Source organism: Sitophilus oryzae, unplaced genomic scaffold (assembly GCF_002938485.1).
Source record: "Sitophilus oryzae breed Bouriz unplaced genomic scaffold, Soryzae_2.0 scaffold_1146_pilon_pilon, whole genome shotgun sequence".
NCBI lineage: Eukaryota > Metazoa > Arthropoda > Insecta > Coleoptera > Curculionidae > Sitophilus > Sitophilus oryzae.
Genome location: NW_022145778.1, coordinates 596890 through 616460, shown reverse-complemented (window position 1 = coordinate 616460; position 19571 = coordinate 596890). Strand labels below are relative to the sequence as shown.

The following is a 19571-nucleotide window of genomic DNA, read 5'->3' as shown; positions in this document are numbered from 1 at the left end:
TATAATATTTTTATAAAACTTTATTTAGTAAAAAATAGAATAAAATATTGCAGTCATTACATATTAATACAGCAAGCGTTACATTACTTAATAAAAATAATAATAGTAATTAATAACATAAATGTTTAATAAATGTTAAATAAAAACTAAATATTTTCTTAAAGATCTCTTGATATTTCTCGTCGGATCCACTTAGAGTATAAATTGATGTTTGTGAGTACCAAAGAATCGGAGTCTTTACATTTTGACTTGCCCTGAAGCAATATCCCTGCATTCAAAATGCCTTGTAAGTACCATTTTCCGGAGTTTTCAGTTATATGTCCACTGCCACTGGTTCCTACACAGCTATCACCATCTGCAAACAGAAATAACTTGCATAACATTACAATTATGCATTTATGATTAAAAATCCTAAATCCGATTTTTTATTATGTTTTATTGTGTTTTTATTGTGTTTATATCGTGTGTTGCATTGTCGACCTAAACGTGAGAAAACCCATGTAAATTTTCAAAATTAAGAATAAGTTTGGCTCTAGAAGGGGAGTTAATTCGCTCATTAATTTATGAATAATTAATTGTCGTGCTGGACAGCATTCATTGCGAGCTTACCAGGTTCAGCATTGGTCTGGTTGTACCAAAAATTACCAAAAGCAGGCATTACTCCAGTCACAACGTTGAAAAATCCAGCTCCAAAATCCCTGTTGGCATTTTTATCCTGTAAATGCAAAATCAACAATTATGATAAAGCCTGCGGATGCAGAAAAGCAGGATTAAAACGTTCAATGATTTGTGCATACTGCAATGGGAAATCCTTTGACAACGTCACTGAAGTGTCACTCGACGATTCCGATGAAGAGGAGTTGGACTTGCCTGTAGATATCCCTCTGGCGGCTGAAGATGAAGAGTTGGACGTATTGAGAGACCACCCTGATGAGCCCAGCACAGCAGACACGATCGACTTTGACATCAATGAGCCAGATCCGTCGGGCTTGTGCAGATAAGTTAAAGTTTTTAATTTATCTAGTGGTCTCCCCGGAGGCCTACGGGGAGACCACGTTAAAATAAACGCGCCATATACTTTACCTCTTGGGTGGTGTGGAACCAAGTATACATTTTCAATAATTAAAATTTATTATTCATAAATTAATGAGCGAATTAATGATACGCCACTGTTTTATGACAAAATTGAAGAAACTAAACTAAAACTAGTTTTAGTGAACCCTAATCGACATTTGATTTCGGAAAATCGACTATACATAATATATCAAATTTTACGCAAAATTGTAAAATTTCCAGGGATTTTGTGCCTAAACGGTTGACTTTAGCGAAAATTTTCATAAAACCTTTTTTATAGGAAATTTTATTCTCTTTAATTTTTAATCAATATGCTCTAGTCAAATTTTCGCGATATTCACAAAATACCGATTTTGGGCGCCATCTTGGCAAGATGGCGGCGCCGGCGTCAAGTATGGAGATGTGCATTTTATGGATTTTAGTTAGGGACCCCAAAACCTATAAACCTGCAAAGTTGCAAAACTTCCGGACTTTTTTCCAAGCAAAAATCACCAATAACTGAACTACTAGGTTAAGTTCATTGCAAGGTCATTCAGGCAGGGGTGTGTATTATTCCCACTCCTTTTCAACATCTACTCCGAGGCGGTATTCCGTGAGGAACTAGAGAGCGTTGAGGATGGTATCAAAATCAATGGTACCCTGATCAACAATATTCGCTTCACATATGATACGGTCGTACTGGCTGGCAACATTCTACACCTTCAGAATATCGTTGAACATAGCGTGCAGTACGGATTACACATCAATGTTAACAAAACTAAACTTGTTGTATTTTCCAAAACATTGGGAAAGACTGTCCTCAGAATTAACAACAAAAGGTGGTAGAACAAGTATCGTCCATAAAGTATCCCTAGTTAACGACGCTTGCGACCCCAAAACTGAAATTTTAGCGAAGATCGAACAGGCCAGACGTACTTTTACTTCCATGAAAACCCTCTTCTCCTAAGCCTCGAACTGCGCATACGTATGCTGCGTTGCTACATCTTTCCAGTATTTCTCTGCGGCTCTGAGAGTTGGACACTCAATCAGACATTGGAAAACCGCATTAACGCTTTTGAGATGTACTTGTATCGTCTTATGCTGCGTATATCCTGGATGGATAGAGTGACAAATGAGGAGGTACTCAGGCGGGTGGGCAAAGATAAAGAGCTCCTATCAACAGTGAAGGAAAGGAAGTTACAGTAAGTCGGTCACATCATGAGGGGTGATCGATACGAGGTGCTCAGACTGGTCATCGAGGGCAAAATTGAGGGCAGGAGATCAGTGGAAAGAAGGCAAAACTCCTGGCTTAAGGATCTGCGTCGTTGGTTCGGAAGAACATCGATCGAAATTTTCAGAGGTGCGGTTTCACGCACCATCATAGTCAGTTGGATCGCCAACCTCCGAAGGAAGACGGCGGCGGCGGCCTAAGAAGAAGAAGAAGGAAGAAGGTTAAGTTCGTACCTACACTGTTTAGAAATGTGTTACATTGTAGAAAACTGTTTAGAATATAAAATAGAAACACGTTTTCATGTAACGGATTCCAGTTATTCTAAAGTCGGAAAAAAGAGAGTGATACATTTCTGCAGAGATTTTTTTTATGATTTTGTGTGGAGGAACATATCGTGGAGGTATGTCCTGAAACGGCTTATAACGGCAGACCAGAACATTTCCTACTGGCAACACCAAAATCAATAAATTTGTTAAATGTTTATTTGTAATTTTTTTTCTTTCTTTTTGTCATATACGTACTTTGTGTCTTAATATGCCATACGCTAAATAAAATAAATAAATATGATTTTGTGTTTGGGGAGGCTTATTAAGGTTTGCAGAGCTTCAGAATTTGCCATAAAAGCGAGCAATTTGTTACAAAACCATATAAATTATATATCACTGAAATCACAAAACTTCAATCTATTTCCGTATTGCAACGGAATTCTAAACTATATCTTTATTGTCGAGAAAATTTAGTCCAAACATAAGGAATATTTTGTTGATGTTTGACCATCGAAATCTTAAAAATAAAAAAGTTGTATAAAAATGTGCTACAATACGGATAGTATAATCCTTTATCATTAATTTCCTTCTTCACTTGTGTAAAAATACTCCAGTTTTACATAAAACGTTAAATGCCGAACGCTAATTTTGCTACTTTTTCGGGCCAGTAAAATGGACTGAAGTAGTTCTTTGAAAATTTCAGATAATTTTTTCTGTAAATTAAAATGGGGAAAATTATTCTTAAAATTTACATGGTATTGTTTCTATGTTTAAACATGGTATAGACTCTTTTGTATGTTCAATTTCTAAATAAATACCTTTCAAATATGAAGCACAATAATTTTCGTCACCCAACAACTCCTTAAACTCTCCAAAAAGACCATCTAGACACTTCCCATCATCGATTCTCTCAATTTTAGCAGCTCCAGCTTTACCAAATCCATCATTCTCAATCCTAAACCCACTTAATAGTCCTTGTTCCTCAACTGCACTACTCTCCCCTGCCAAACACACAAAACTACCCTTTTTAGGTGCATCCAATTCAATGATAGCGATATCATTCAAAAAATTCTCTGAGGAATATCCAGGATACAGTGTTATTTTTTTGGCAAAGTAGAGGGTGTCAATGTCATTCAGATCGTGTTGATCGAAGTATATTTTCAAAGATCTAGGAGAGATTGGGTACGAAGTGCGTAGGTAGGTAATACAATGAGCTGCAGTGATAAGGTGTTTAGGGGAGACTAAAGTAGCGTCGCAGGTATAGTGCTCTGTGTTGTTTTGTTTGGTGAAGATGGATGCTTGCCAGGGATAGGTGTCTTTTGATGCGGTTTGTCCACAGTTTTCTTGAGAAAATGCTTGTTGACCTTCAGAAGTGATGCTGGAGGATAGATAATCAGAAGAGGCATTTTTGTCATTGGGATATAAACCATTATTTCTGAAAAATAGTATATTGTTTTATTTGGAGTAAAAATGATACTTTTTGTTGCGAGGCTGTACGTTTTACAAACCAACCCAAAAATATATATACAAGGGTTTTACGTTACAGGCGAGGCACAAAAAGTACATTTTACTCCGAATAGAACATGTTATTTTTTTCAAACGTCGCGAATAAGTTTTTAAATATTTAAAAAAGTCTAGATCTTTTAGGATAAAAAGAAATACCTCGTAAATATTATATCGATCAACAATGCACTCATTGAATTTGACACTTAATGTCTGTTTAATAACATATCTTTATACTTTTGTGCTGAAGCGTAAAAGTGCTTTACTTTTATGCCGAGGCTTACAGTTGGAAGTTGGAACCTTTGATGTTGCAACAGCAAAATAAAACATTAATTCACCACAATACACCTAAACACTTTTACTTTTGCACTGGACGCGCATTCGCTAACCATGTTTGCATCATTGCGTGGTTAGTAGTTAATTAGTGTTTTATTTTGATTTTGTTTATTCCTAGGCGTTATAAAACGACCTTTTTATATTGACAATCACATCACAAAATTTAAAACTTTTGTGACGTTTGAAAAAAAAATATTTTAAAAGCTCGAATAATACGTGAAAACTCCATATCAGGCTTTCTATATTTCATTTTTACTCCCAATCCGTTTTCAAAACCTTTTTTCGGAACATTGGATCGCCCTGTATACTATAAATACTCACGAAATAGAATTGGGACAAATAGTGACCGCGTTGATTCTGTATTCAACCAAATTTGGAACCTCGGTACCAGAATATTTCACGGATATTCTTAGCAACCTTTCTTCGTATCTTTGAAGAATGATGTCTGAATTTTTGATCAAGAAGCCGACTTTGCCATCTCGTCTCTCTACTTCTCCGAAGCTGTCCTAAAAATTAAAAATAAAATAAATATAGAGTAGAATAGGTAGGTATCAAAGATGTTGATTTTTATCAATGAGTCAATGAGTGTCCTATTTTTGTTGCAACTGGAGATTTTTTTTGTGTAATATAAAAGTTATGATTTTGTCGGTGTGTATACAGGGTATATATTACTCTTAAAATGTTTTCCTTTCTGAGACCAGTATTTTTGGCCTTACTATACAGGGTGCGTCTTAAATAAGGGCAAATATTTTCAGGGCTGGTAGATCTCGATAAATGAAACATATTTTCGCTTTACCATTTTTCAAATAACTCTAAAATAACCGAGTTATTTTAAAAAGTAAAGTAAAGATTTCAGTTAACGTCTCCTTTTTGCTGCCAGGGCTAATCTGGGCGGGGCCTACTTTGTTTACGCGGAATCCGAACCGCGGTCCTCGGCCATATCATGATCAATGGCCTACCGACTTGGCAAGTGTCTAAATCGACTCTTACTCACGAGATATCCGATCTCATCCGGCCTCGAATCGGCGTGAATGAGCAGTGTGTGTCAATAGATTTAACACTTTTGCCTTTTTTTGGACAACAGCACGATACAGAGTTTCGAACCGGTCACCCGTCCTTCGGTGTTCTAATGGGAACCGGTGTTTCGACGTAGCTGGGCCGTTGCCCCGAGTTATTTTATTTTGAAAATTAAAAAAAAAAAATTTTTGGTTAAATTTTGAGAACTACTGGATCTTTTCTGGGGTATCTTTCTTGTAAATTTAATCTACCACATGTGTTGTCATATTATCAAGATACTGTGTTTTAACTTACAATTAAATTACTTTTTTTCTTACAAAAAATTTCAAATCTTGCGAATTCGCGAAAATTCGCGAAAAAAAAATATTTGCACTTATTTAAGACTCATCCTGTATAAATAGACTCACGCTATTAAATATTTTTGAACAGCTAGTAAGAAGACAAAATAATTATTAACAAATATACAGGGGGTTCCATTTAAAACACTTAAAAATTCTAACAATTCAATGCGAACTAACAAGTTTATCGAACGCAACGCTTTACCAAACAAAGGGACACTGATATTAGTTAGCGATGGGAACTATCGAATGAATTAGACTATCGAATGGTTACTGAATGAATTATTTCAACTATCGAATGGTTTCATTCGAATAAAATCATTCATTCATTTGTATACTAAAGCATACGTGACAACCTCGCTGTGCCACTAAATGGTTATCGTTGAGCCACAACTATCGACTTGTGTCTAGCCCTAGCAGGCAACTGTTAAGCCCGACCAATCACGTTAGAGTTTTTGACAAACACAAATGAATTAACACACTCCAAATAACCACGCTAACCAACCTGATTGGTCAAGCTTAATAGTTGACGGCTAGGACTAGACACTTCTCAACTATCGAATGCTTTTGATAAATGAAATTTAGTATCCGTTTGATTTTTGTGTGCGTCAGTGCATTATTAGTTCTTCCAAATTTTTATAACTTCGCTGTATAAATACTGTGCTATTTTTGCGTTTATTAAAATATTTAAAATACTAAAATAGTAGTTTTTTTTTAATTGACGATTGTGTGCGTGTGCAGGTGGTCAACATTTTTCCGAAAATTTTTGTGATTTTCCGTAGCCCAATCTTTCAATTATTTAATTTTATATATGGTATATGGTCTATTTTTAATGGAAAATTTTGAGAAGTAGCAATTTTTAAGAGAGATGAGATGAACTTACAATTAATTTTAAAAATAGATATTTGTATTTTAGATGTTTTAATAATATGAATTAGTTGAACTTAATAATCATATTTAAGTAATGTGGTTAAGTAAATGGGGTTATCGAACTCAAACTATGGGGTGAGAAAATTAAATTGAAAGTTTTACACGTGCCAATTTTAAAAAAAAGTTAACGATGTGTGTATTTTGTTTATGCTAATTCTCTTACATGTAGTTTTTTACTAAGAAATATTTCATTTATTTTTTAAAGTAAATGCCAGTAAAAGTAAATAATATTATTTTTAAATAGTAATATAAAGCACCTAATATAAATAATTTTGATTTCTAATTTTTTATTTATATTTTCCTTCCATTACACTGCATGCTTAGAAAATTAATAAATGTTGATATTTCATGATTTTAAAATTTGTTGTTAATATAACAAATTAGTTCTGTAATTATTATTATTTAAAAAACAACCGTTGCCAAAAAATTTAGAGTCTATATTATTTTTAAATAGGATCTAATATAAATAATTTTGACATCTAATTTGTTGTTTATTTTTCCCACTACTTAAAAAAATGTTTATATTAAATGATTTTAAATTTTGTCGTTAATAGGTATAACAAATTATAACTGTTATTATTATTTATTAAACCAGTCTTTGCTTAAAAGCATTAAAAATCATTTTCCTACATCCAAAATAACAAGTATTATTGTAGTGTAATAACAGAATATTAATAAAAAAAAAGCAAAATATATAGACGTACTATCCCTAACTAACTAAAGCCAGACAATAATATTCTTTGCTAATATCAACTAATACCAATATATGGCAACAGCGCCCTTCATAATGTAGTTTTTGTGTAAATACTAACACCTCAATAAAAAAAATAATGTGTCCTTATCTACTCCGCAAAAAAATCAAAGATGCCGCCTTCTTTCATAGCATTGCCACCGACCGCTGTCGGGTTTCTCGGAAAGAAACCTCCGTCGCCCGGCGACAACTAAAATCCAGTTAATATTTTATTATAATCGATCATGATGAATAAATGAATTTCATAAACGAATGAATTTTATAAATGAATGGTTTTTGCTGCCGAATTACTAGAATACAATATTTCAAGGCAGATGACGCGTCTATTCGATAATTTTTATTCGAATAGTTTTCAACGAATGTTTTCTTACTAGCTATCGAATTATTCGAATGAATTGCAACTATCGAATGTTTCGATAGTATTCATTCGATAGTTCCCACTACTAATATTAGAAGGTATATAAAAGTTTTGTTGACAATATTGTACTTAAGTACGGTATTCCTTAAGAAATTTGTACAGACCAAGGAAAATAATTTCTTTCAAATATCTTTCAAGAATCTTGCAAATTACTAGAAAAAATAAATATATATAGCTTCCGTATTGTACAGGGTGGCGCCTCTCATACGCCGCGGAAGCTCCAGGGAGAACGGTAGTTTATATCGAAATGAAATGTTGGCAGCATATGTAGGTTAACTGAAAGCATTTTATAAAAATATATAGAATTATACAGGGTGTCCCCAAAAAAAGTTACACATTAAAGTGGTGTTTTTTCTAATGGAACGCCCTATATATTAATTAATTTTTGGATTCTAGGGAAAAAGTAAGGGTGAGTTTTATTAAAGAAGCATATACCTAAAATCTAAGAATTTTGACATATTTCACATTTTGTGAAAATGAAGAGTAAATTTTAAATTCCGATAACAGCTACCTAAATTTTAGTTGACCTTGTATAGCCTGATAAATATCAGTAATTAAATAATTACAGTAACCATTGTATGTTAAACTAAATTTAAATTTGACCCGAAAAGTTATACAGGGTGAGACAAAATTAATATGGAAGATTAGTCATTTTTAAAAGCAAGTTACTCCTTTATTTTAAATGAAACACCCAGTATATTATTCCGCTGTTCAATGGGAAATTTATATATCTTCGAAATATTATTAAGGTTGCCTACCCCTCAGACAAAGAGCTTCCTAGATATTTTAATTTTTATGATTTTGCCTCAGTAGATCTTTATTATTTGATAAAATCTAGATGGCTGCGATATACCTTTTGCTAATTTAACAAAAGTTAAATATTGTAGAGTAAAATACTCAAACGGTAATAATAAGTTACACGTTTCAAATATATTTTAATTATTACAGAATTAAAACCAGATATAAACCTATAATTATGTGACAAAAATTAGCTTGATAAAATCAAATGCTCAAAATGCTTCCTTTCCTGTTAACTGCATAAAATGATTGTTTTTCAAAAAGATCTTTTCATTTTAAAAGGCATTATGTGGAGTTCTACCTCGAGAAACAACTACAATAATTTCTCTCATGTTGTCTTTTGTAAACACTGTCTTTAACATATCCCCATAAAAAATCCAGACTAGATAAAATCAGGAGCATTTAAGTATTCTATTAATTGGAGAATGCACACTGCATTCACCAACTAATGAATTATATCAATTCTCTCTGATGTAGGATAAGTTTGATATTTTCGGCAAATTTCGGAAAATTTTTGTTGTTTTAACTTACATAAAATGATAACTAGTTGTTAAGGTTGGACTAATTAGACAGCTATGTTGAAGTAACGTCAGACCTATCACAGCTACCTAGATTTTATCAAATAATAAAGATCTACTCATATCAAATCATGTAAATGGAAAATCTTGGTTTGAGGGGTAGGCAACCTTAATAGTATTTTGAAGAGACATGAATTCTCCATTGAATATCGGAATAATATACTGGGTGTCCCATTTAAATAAACGAGTAGCATGCTTTTAAAGGTGACCAATGTTCAATATTAATTTTGTCTCACCCTGTATAACTTTTTAGATCAAGTTTTTATTTGATTTAAAGTACAATAGTTAATTTAACTACATATTAGCCTATACCGGGAAAATTCCAATTTAGGTAGCTTTTATTGTAATTTAAAAATTCTTCTTTATTTCTAGAAAATGTTAAATATGTCAAAAACCTTACATTTTAGTTATATACTTCCCTTATAAAACTTAACTTATTTTTCTTCTAGAATCCGAAAATTAATTAATATATAGGGTGATCCTTTACAAAAAACACAACTTTAATATGTAACTTTTTTTGTGGACACCCTGTAAAACTCTCTATATTTTTAAAAAGTGCTCTGAATTAACCTGCATATGCTCACAAAATTTCGTTTCAATACAAACTGTTGTTCTCCTTGAGGCCTCCCCGGCGTATGAGGCGCCACCTTGTATAGCGTTTAACGCCTTGGGAGTAGCAAGGTACAGCTTGCCATGCTAGAGCCGTTCGGTATACAAGGAAGGTAATGTGGCTAGCACTACGCTTCAACCGCCTATTATTACCTCAGGATTGTGAATCTCAAGTACTCATTTAAGGCTGAGTCGACCTAGGTACTAATTTCAAGGATTATCCTAAAGAGCTTAAGTATAGAATTCAAACTGCTTGTCAAGATGCTAAAAGTAACCTATTATTATCAAAACACAAAAGCAAAGAAAATTTTGACCAAACTTCTAAAAATATAGTATACAGGGTTATTCACCACATACGACACGGAGTATTATAGCTCAACGATTAGATTTTTACAAATTGTAAGTTTTGGGTTCGTGGAAGGACTATTAGAGCTGCAATTTAAAAATATTTTTACAAGATACAGAGTGTCCCAAATAAATAAAAAATATCAAAGTTTTATTTTTTTAAATGGAACACTCTGTATATTATCATATTTTTAGTTTCTACAATTAAAATAAAGGTAAATTTGATTAAGGTTTATCACCCTTAAACCTTACAGTTTTTGAAATATTTTCAATTTTGTGAAATTGCAGTAACAAGTTTAAGGCTTCATTTCTCCAAGGGTATCAAAGTTTTTAATACTAAATATTTACTGAAGTTTAATTATTGATCAGTTATTAAGTTGCAATAATAAAAATAATACTACCTCATACTCTAAAAAATTATTTTAAATAATTTCTAGCTTTAAACGGCAATAACTCGTTTAATTTAAATGGAGCACCCGGTATATTTTAGGAGAATCAGATGCACAATTTAATTGTCCATCAAATTATATTAAACTATTTTTTACCTATCCCTTCAAGTTTTCGTAGAAAATGCATTTTCTTATAAATTACACCTCATTTATCAATATACCCATGGAATATTGACATTTTAGATTGTTTTTAAAGCAACAAATGTATAAAATGTACAGGTGCTAAAAACGATAATATTACCAGCCTATTTCCATACAAAAATAAAACTATTTAAATCTTTATAAAAGAGTATACCATTAATTAAATATATAATTACATATTTAATTGTGTTAGTTAATATATTATTCTAAACAATTGTGGATTTGGAATCAGAAATCAATATAATAATAAGTTATGAAAATGAACGTCTCTGTTGTTATAAATAAGCATTCGTCAAAAAATGAAATAAAATTTTTAAGGTGTTACTTTTTACCACACTGTCTAATAAACACACAAAATTGAGTTTTTTAGTATTTAGAGCGATTATTAATCAACGCAAACAGTCAATTAATCTAGTTTGAATACTGGAATCATATTATTAATTGGTCCTCTTTTACAAATATTTAAACATTTTTTTTTATTTTTTAATGACATAAACGAACTATATCGACAATATTAGTATCTGTACACTTCAAAAATTTGTTACATCTTTAAAAATAATCTAAAATGTCAATATTCCATGGGTATATTGATAATTGAGGTCTAAATTATAAGAAAATGCATTTTCTACGAAAACCTGAAGATATAGGTAAAAAATGATATAATACAATTTGATAGACAATTAAATTATGCATCTGATTCTCATAAAATATACAGGGTGTTCCATTTAAATTAAAGAAGTTATTGCTGTTTAAAGCTAGTTATTATTTAAAATAAATTTTTAGACACTCTGTATAAGGTAGTATAATTGTTATTATTGCAACACAAAATTTAGCAAATAGAAATACTTCAGTACAATATTTGTAATAATATACAGGGTGTTTTATTTATTTAAAAAAATACAACTTTGATATTTTTTATTTATTTGAGCCACTCTGTATCTTTTAAAAATATTTTTAAATTGTAGCTCTAATAGTCCTTCAACGAACACAAAACTTACAATTTGCAAAAATCTAAAAGTTTAGCTACAATACTCCATGTCGTATGTGGTGAATAACCCTGTATAGTGTAGGTAGTAAAGTTTTGTTAAAAAATGAAAATATTAGTAGTAAATTGAATCCGTTATACATAGGTTCATAGGAAGGTACGTAGGAAGTAGTAGGGGGAGGATAGAAATCCAAATTTGGTATTAGATATTAGTAATAAACATTAAACATGTTTATTGGTTCATAAAAATAGAGTTAAAATTTATTATGATTAATGATGTTAATTTAGTTAGATTAAATGATGAAGTTAGTAATTGTAAATAAGAATTTAGATCAATAAAGTGTGTTACTGTATTTCAGCTTATGATGTAAGAAAAAAATCCTCGCCGGGAAGGTGTACTGGGAGAATCGTGTTATTCTTTAAAGTCATTGACTTTTAATTGCTATTAATAATGTTGCAATAATGACGACAAACGCCCCGCATAGCTCCCTGGGGCCATAGACTTAAGTTGGGTCAATGGCTTGTAATATTGCTGATTCGCATTTATATATATAATTGGAATATTATATTGATTGTAATAAATAGTTAACTGAAAACCATGAACGATAATGTTTCATTTTCCGTGCGCTAAGCAGGTCTTTACATTTTGGTCAATAAAATAATAAGAATAAAACAAACGCCACTAGATACCTCTTAAAAAGATCGTAAAAATTCAAAAAATGAGATGAAGGGTACCTGAAATTGCAACATTTTCAAAATTACCCAATATTATGTAAACAAGGTCATAGTCATGACAATTTAGTTGCGGCATCACAAAAAGATATTTCATGTTCGCGAAAACCGCAAGATTCTGTCTTTACTAATAACAAATTAGCAGTTTCTATTTTGATTGCAAATAACTCATTTGCATCCAAAATGAGAAACTGTATACAATACAAAAGATAATACGTTATAAAATTCAATATAACTTTTCTTTCAACAAACACCATTTTTAGAAAATCTATTGTTTAAAATCACCCATGTTTTACATCATCAAAAATAGAAAAAAATAAAATATTTATTCTATTCCTCCAGCTAGAGTGTTCATAAATTATTTCGTCTTAAAAATTAAAGACTCTAAATTATAGACTTCATTCAGAACCTCGCAATTAGTGGAATAAATTAGTGGTTTGAATTACACTTAATACTTTTTAGTTTACGATCATTCACAATGTCTAAAAAACACAATTAAAATTAATAGAATATCCCAGCAACAGCTTGCGTTAGTCAGTTGTATCCATAGAGAAAGCCCAATATTTAGCTTATACCGTATGATCGAATAAAAACGGCGTCAGCGATAGCTATGAAATGAAGATCGCTGTCATTTTATATGTAAACTTATATTGGAGATGTCATCGATGATCATTTCCAAGCCAACTGGACGCCATTTTTTTCGATCATCTATACTAATATATAACATACATACATACATACCGCCATTACTCGCTGACGAGTATTTGACACGCATCAGAAGATGGTCACGCAAGGCGTTTTCTTTCATGAGCTTTCCTGTGACTGAAAAGCCCGATACGTGATCTGTCTACCGCACTCCAGACATTCAAAAATCTCATTGCTTTGTTGCCTCTTTACTTTTTGGTTGTCGCTCTTAACTGACTTTACAATTCTTCTCCATTCCGTTCTATTGTGAGCTGCGTCTTCCCACTCATTCTGCTTGTTAATTCCCTTTAAGTTTTCGTGGAAAATATCCTTGAACCTTTTGAGTTGTCCACCCGGCCTCCTCTTACCGTCTACAAGCTCACCGTAAAGCAGAGATTTTGGTATGCGGTTTTCTTGCATTCTGCATACGTGACCAGCCCATCTTAAGCGGGACTTTGTAATCATGACTTCAATACGCTCTAGCTTTTTCAAGGACCGATAAGTTTGAGACATGATGGAACCATTTTATTCTTAAGAGTTGTCTAAGATGTCTCTGTTGCAACTTGTTTAATGCGTTCATGTGTCGACGGTACGGCACCCAGGTTTCGCTTCCATATAGCATGGTGGGAATTAAGGCTGATTCATGGTACACCGGGCCGTACCCGAGCCGGGCACGTTCCGTAAAGTAGACACCGAGCCACGTCCGGGCCTTCAATATAAGGCTGATTCATGGTACACCGTGACGGGCCGGGGCCGTGCGACGGTGAAGGCACGGCCAAACATTGTAAATGGTATTTATACCTATGCATTCATGCTAAGCCGAGCACGGGCCGAGCTTCGCCGGAACCCGTCCGTGCCCCGTCCGAGAAATGTCGGTGTACATTTTTCCTCGGATCCGCTACGGTCCGGCCCCGTTGCGGCAAACATAAATGAGTCGCCCGGGCTAAATACTTCGTTCGCCTACGGGCCTATAGCGACTGTTTTCTAGCAGTGTTGCCGCACCCAACTTTTAGCGCGTACCACATTATAAACTAAAAATGTACCACTTTGGTACAATTTTTTAAAGCACAACAAAATACATCTGCAAATGACTTTAACCGGTTTGGTCGCTGTGAATTTCTTCATAAATTTCTACATAAAAAAAACTTCCTGGAGAAAGACACAAATCGAGACGAAAAACATGAAATAGAAATTCAGAAAACCCAATTATAAGTATGTATAGGTTGAAGAAATCTAAGTAATTCTAATACTACACACAATACTTGGAAAACTTAAATTTTATTAAAAAAAAAACGCAAATATAGAAGCATGTTAGAAACAGTAAATGCAACGCTATGGACATTACAACGTTTATAATACGTCGTTAATTAATGCGGATTATCTCCGAATGGTATCGGTAAGCGCGTTTAATGCAATATCAACGACAATAATTATTAAATATCTATTCATTTTCGGTGCGCGTGGGAAATAATTATTGTACCAAATTATCCTGGATTTGAAAATGTAGTACCACTGTACCAAATAGAATTAAAAGTATCAAATTTGGTACAAATGTACCACTGCGGCAACACTGTTTTCTAGAATATAATCGGCACGGACATGATCCCCGTTGTCCACTCGGTGTAGCATATAATTATCGCTCGGTACACCGCCAGTTTCGTTTTTGTGCTCAAGTCATGATTGTAGAAAACCCTGTCTTTTAATTTCCAGAATGCTCTTGAGGCGCTGCTAATCATGTGCTGAATTTCAAAGTCGATATTGGCCTTTTCCGAAATCAAACTGCCGAGGTAATTGAATTCCGCTACATATTCCAACAGCTCATCTCCGATTTTTATAGCACTGTTGTGTTCTTCCGGGGGAGTGCACATGATTTACACTAATATACAAATTCCTTAAGTGACTGACATACTGATTAATCACGATCATGCTCAAACCACTCAACATAAGAAGCTCAATTTTGGCATACAGGTTGATTCTAGGGTGTAGAGGTTCGATAAGAAGGGATTTTTCGAAATTCCAGTTCCAAGAGGATGAAACCTTGGTGAAACCACCCCTCAAATATTACAATATTTTTTATTTAAAAAACGGTCAAATTTCCGAAAAAACGCTTAAACGCGTATATTTTATTTTGTTTTCTTACATATTTTAAGATTTTTTTAAAAATGTATACAGGGTGTTTCGAAAAATCTGGTCATTGATTAATCACGATCCTGCTTAAAACGCTAGACGTAAAAAGCTGATTTTTGGAAAACAGATTGACTTCAGGGTGTAGAGGTTCGATAAGAAGAGATTTTTCGAAACTCGAATTCTAAGGGGGTGAAACTATCCCTCAAATATTAAAATATTTTTTTTATTTAAAAACCGGTGAGTTATTCGGAAAAACTCTTAAACACGTATAATTTATTTTGTTGTTTTACATATTTTAATATTTTTTATAAATTTATACAGGGTGTTTCATAAAATCATTGAGTAATCACGATTCTGCTTAAACTGCTTGACGTTTAAAGCTGATTTTTGGCAAACGGATTGACCGTGGGGTGTAGAGGTTTGATAAGGAGGGGTTTCTCGAATCTCAAATTCCAAGAGGGTGAAAATGCCCCTCAAATATTACAATATTTGTTATTTAAAAAACGGTTAGTCTTTTGGGAAAACGCTTGGACAAGCATAATTTATTTTGTTTTTTACATATATTGAAATTTTTTAAAAAATCATACACGGTGTTCCAAAAAGTTGTGTAATTTCTTAACCACGATTCTGCTTAAACTGCTTGACGTAAAAAGCTTATTTTTGGCAAACGGATTTTTCGAAAGTCAAATTCCAACGAGATGAAACTACCCGTCAAATATTACCAAGTTATATAATAATATCGCCATATTGTTTTTTCTCATGCTGACATAAATGTTAGAAAATTTTATCCAGTTTGTATATTAATGGCAATTCTTGCTTTGCTTTATCATCACCATTACAAATGATTAATTCGACGCGAACGAAGTCGCTGGTACACGCTAGTACGGTATATAACAATTAACTTTAGATTTCTAACCACACTTTCTCTTGGCGGAAGATAATCAAAGGCGAAAATGACATTTCTCGCAAATTAAGTATAATTAGTGGAAAAGTTAAAAATTTGATAACTTTTTCTACTAATTGAGAATGCCTACCACTAATTTTAACTTTCTGAATGCTTACATTGAAATTAAAGGAACAAACTTCTACGGTAATTGAAACCACTAATTTATTCCACTAATTGCGAGGTTCTGAATGAAACTTAAGATACATATTTTTCTCCATTACATTTTTAATACTTACTTTGACAGTTACTTCGTCAATATCTCTGTCAAAAAGGATCCTGATCCAAATACCGTGTAAAATGTGAGGACTACTCACTACCAACGTAGCATCTAGTCTACCCTCACCATCTGCATAATCGTACTGGACTATTTCTGGGCATGGAGATATCGGCAAAGGGTTGATAGACTCAGTAACTGGACCACCCAATGATGAATGTAACATTGAGCATGTCAACACCAAAGCAATGACCTTGTACATCTATAGAAAATGATATAGGTTATACAGGATGTTTCAAAACAGATGCAAAATGTCTAAGAGCTAAATCCTTGTTCAAACTAAGGGGCAGTTTGTTACATTCTTAAATGTGCTACCCCAATAACCTTTTTATTTTTTGAGATAAAAACGACATTTGGCATGTTAGTGTATGAAATAAATTAGGATTGATTGACGTATTCAATTGTTTTTGGTCACTTCCTGTCTCACCGGAAATAACTACAACTTTTGATTTGTAAATGACACCCTCGGTCTTTTTTTACTTTATTCGATAGAAAATGATAATCTGAATAGAATGGCATATAATATGTCGACTTCTGACATTTTCGCACATGGTTTATTTGATATTGTAACATGCGGTTCAAACGACAATTTGACTCGAAATACCAAGTGTGTGGTACCAAATTATTCGTAAAAAATGCCTTTTTCAAATATGCTAATGAGCTACCCTTGTTTCATTTGAAAATTTAGATATGATTAAAAATACGATTAGGGCATCTTTTAACCGGCCATCAGGACAAGACACGAAAAACACTAGGCGATCACATATATTTTTGCAAGGCTCCTTGATTAAAAATTAGTGTTTTTAACACAGCCATGGCACTTTAGATTGAAATTTAATATACGATTTTTTCGTAACCAAAAACATCAAAAGTTGATATATGATATGTCATTCTATTCAGAGTGTCATTTTCTATCGAATAAAGTAAAAATATACCGGGGGTGCTATTTAAAAATCAAAAGTTGTAAATCATTTCCGGTGAAACAGGAAGTGACCAAAAACAATTGAATACGTCACTCAATCTTAATTTATGTCATATACTAACATATCAAATCTCGCTTTTTTATCTGAAAAAATAAAAAAAGTTATAGGGGTGAGGTGAGCTACGCACACGGTATAGTCGATCATTACGGAGATTTTGCGGTATAAAGATAACGCAAAATGATTCCTTTGATTTTTTATCTTAGAAACAAAAATCTATAAACATATAAGCTATGTTAAAAAAAAATATTAGAAACGCCTTAAAAAGTAGCTAATTTTTTTTCTAAAAAATTGCCCTGTTTCGACACAAGTATAAAAATGATTGGTAAAAAATTGATAAAAACAAGTATTTTTATCTTCAAAAATTCTTCAATCTTCAATTCAATGTCAAACAAAAAAACCCGTATGGACGCCACTGTTTAAAATAAATAAAATTGTTTGTTCATCAAAAAGGTCATTTTGATGCATATAGGTATATGTTTCATAAAGATATCTATAATACCATTAAAGTGATTATGAAAGAAATTGTTTTTTTTTTATTTTACCACCCTGCATCTCAAAAGTTAAAATGGTTAGGGGGTATACCACCACGATCTGTTTAGGGTCACCATCTTAAATATTAGCATGTCATTAAAGAACAACCTGTATATTTTTTTAATTATACAGGCAATGACGGCAATAAATCTTTCATTTAAAAAACATACAATCAAAGATTAATTATTATGAAAGACAGTAAATAAATATATTTATTTTAAATTTAAGCACATAGAAAACTGAGAAATAATAAACTTACCTTGAACTTGGACAAACCAAATCAAAACAAGCAGAATTGGGAACTCTCAGAACGATGGTACGGATATGTACTAACCACAAAGACCAAAGAAAGAAGCGAGGAAAGAAGGTACTGACCGGTTGTACTCTGCGATATATTATTTTTATATTGATCATGAACTTGTTTTTACCAAGACGCCTCAAGGTAGCATGGATTGCTGGTATTCCCTATGAGTTGCTTTGCTTACGAATATAGAATAAGTACGTTTATTTACGGTTTAGTACATTAATACGACTAAAGTCCCGTCTACACATAACATTTTACCTGTCAGTTCTACCTGTTCAATTAAAACGTATCAAGTAAAACCTTGTGTGTAGACGAATAAATGGTCCGTTTTACTTGAAATTAATTAAGACAAAGACCGCCTAGAGTACTGACGGTATAGATTCTATACTAATATATAAAATCCTTAAGTGACTGACATACTGATTAATCGCGATCCTGCTCAAACCACTCAGCGTAAGAAGCTCAATTTTGGCACACAGGTTGATTCTAGGGTGTAGAGGTTCGATAAGAAGGGATTTTTCGAAATTCCAGTTCCAAGAGGGTGAAACCACCCCTCAAATATTACAATATTTTTTGTCATTTTGTATATTGTCATGTTTCCGAAAAAACGCTTAAACATGTATATTTTATTTTGTTTTTTACATATTTTAAGATTTTTAAAAATGTATACAGGGTGTTTCAAAAAATCTGATCATTGATTAATCACGATCCTGCTTAAAGAGCTTGTCGTAAAAAGCTGATTTTTGGAAAACAGATTGACTTTAGGGTGTAGAGGTTCAATAAGAAGGGATTTTTCGAAACTCGAATTCTAAGGGGGTGAAGCTATCCCTCAAATATTAAAATATTTTTTATTTAAAAACCGGTGAGTTTTTTCGGAAAAACTCTTAAACACGTTCAAACGTGTTAAACAAAACTTCATTAAACGCAATGTTATAATTGACAAAACCACAGGTAAAACTTCCAATATACAGGGTGGTCCGAACTGTATTCCGGAAACTTCGGAAGAACATTCTGCAGATAAAAATAAGTAAAAAAGTTCGTCTAAATGTATGTCCAAAATGCTTAGTTTCGGAAATACAGGGTGTAGTATAATATAAGTTTCATTTTTATTTCGCTTTTTTTCTAAATAAAGGTTGATTCTCACTATACCTTCCATATCAGCTCCCTTCCGTTTACATAAAATATATTATGTAAATGAATAGGACAATGCACACTATCCGTTCCGTTTCCCTTCCGTTCCAT

At 32.7% G+C, this 19571-nt stretch overlaps 1 protein-coding gene across 1 annotated transcript; it reads right to left on the bottom strand.

Moving 5' to 3' along the window:
- Window positions 1-2: 2 nt before the first annotated feature.
- Window positions 3-18493, bottom strand: LOC115886808 (CLIP domain-containing serine protease 14D-like). Its single transcript, XM_030906102.1, has 5 exons — window positions 18285-18493; window positions 16474-16713; window positions 4711-4895; window positions 3369-3985; window positions 3-355 (listed from the first exon to the last, which is right to left on the bottom strand). The coding sequence occupies exons 2-5, from the start codon at window positions 16711-16713 to the stop codon at window positions 159-161; spliced, it is 1239 nt and encodes a 412-aa protein (XP_030761962.1). The 5' UTR covers window positions 18285-18493; the 3' UTR covers window positions 3-158.
- Between the last annotated feature and the right edge of the window lie 1078 nt (window positions 18494-19571).

Bases quoted from the DNA above. Each gene is read 5' to 3' on its own strand.
- LOC115886808 (XM_030906102.1), bottom strand. From the start codon at position 16,713: ATGTACAAGGTCATTGCTTTGGTGTTGACATGCTCAATGTTACATTCA. The intron at 4,896-16,473 runs GTAAGTATTAAA...TTTAATTTTTAG, and splicing joins TTGACGAAGTAACTGTCAAA to GACAGCTTCGGAGAAGTAGA. The intron at 3,986-4,710 runs GTGAGTATTTAT...ACTATTTTTCAG, and splicing joins ATTTGTCCCAATTCTATTTC to AAATAATGGTTTATATCCCA.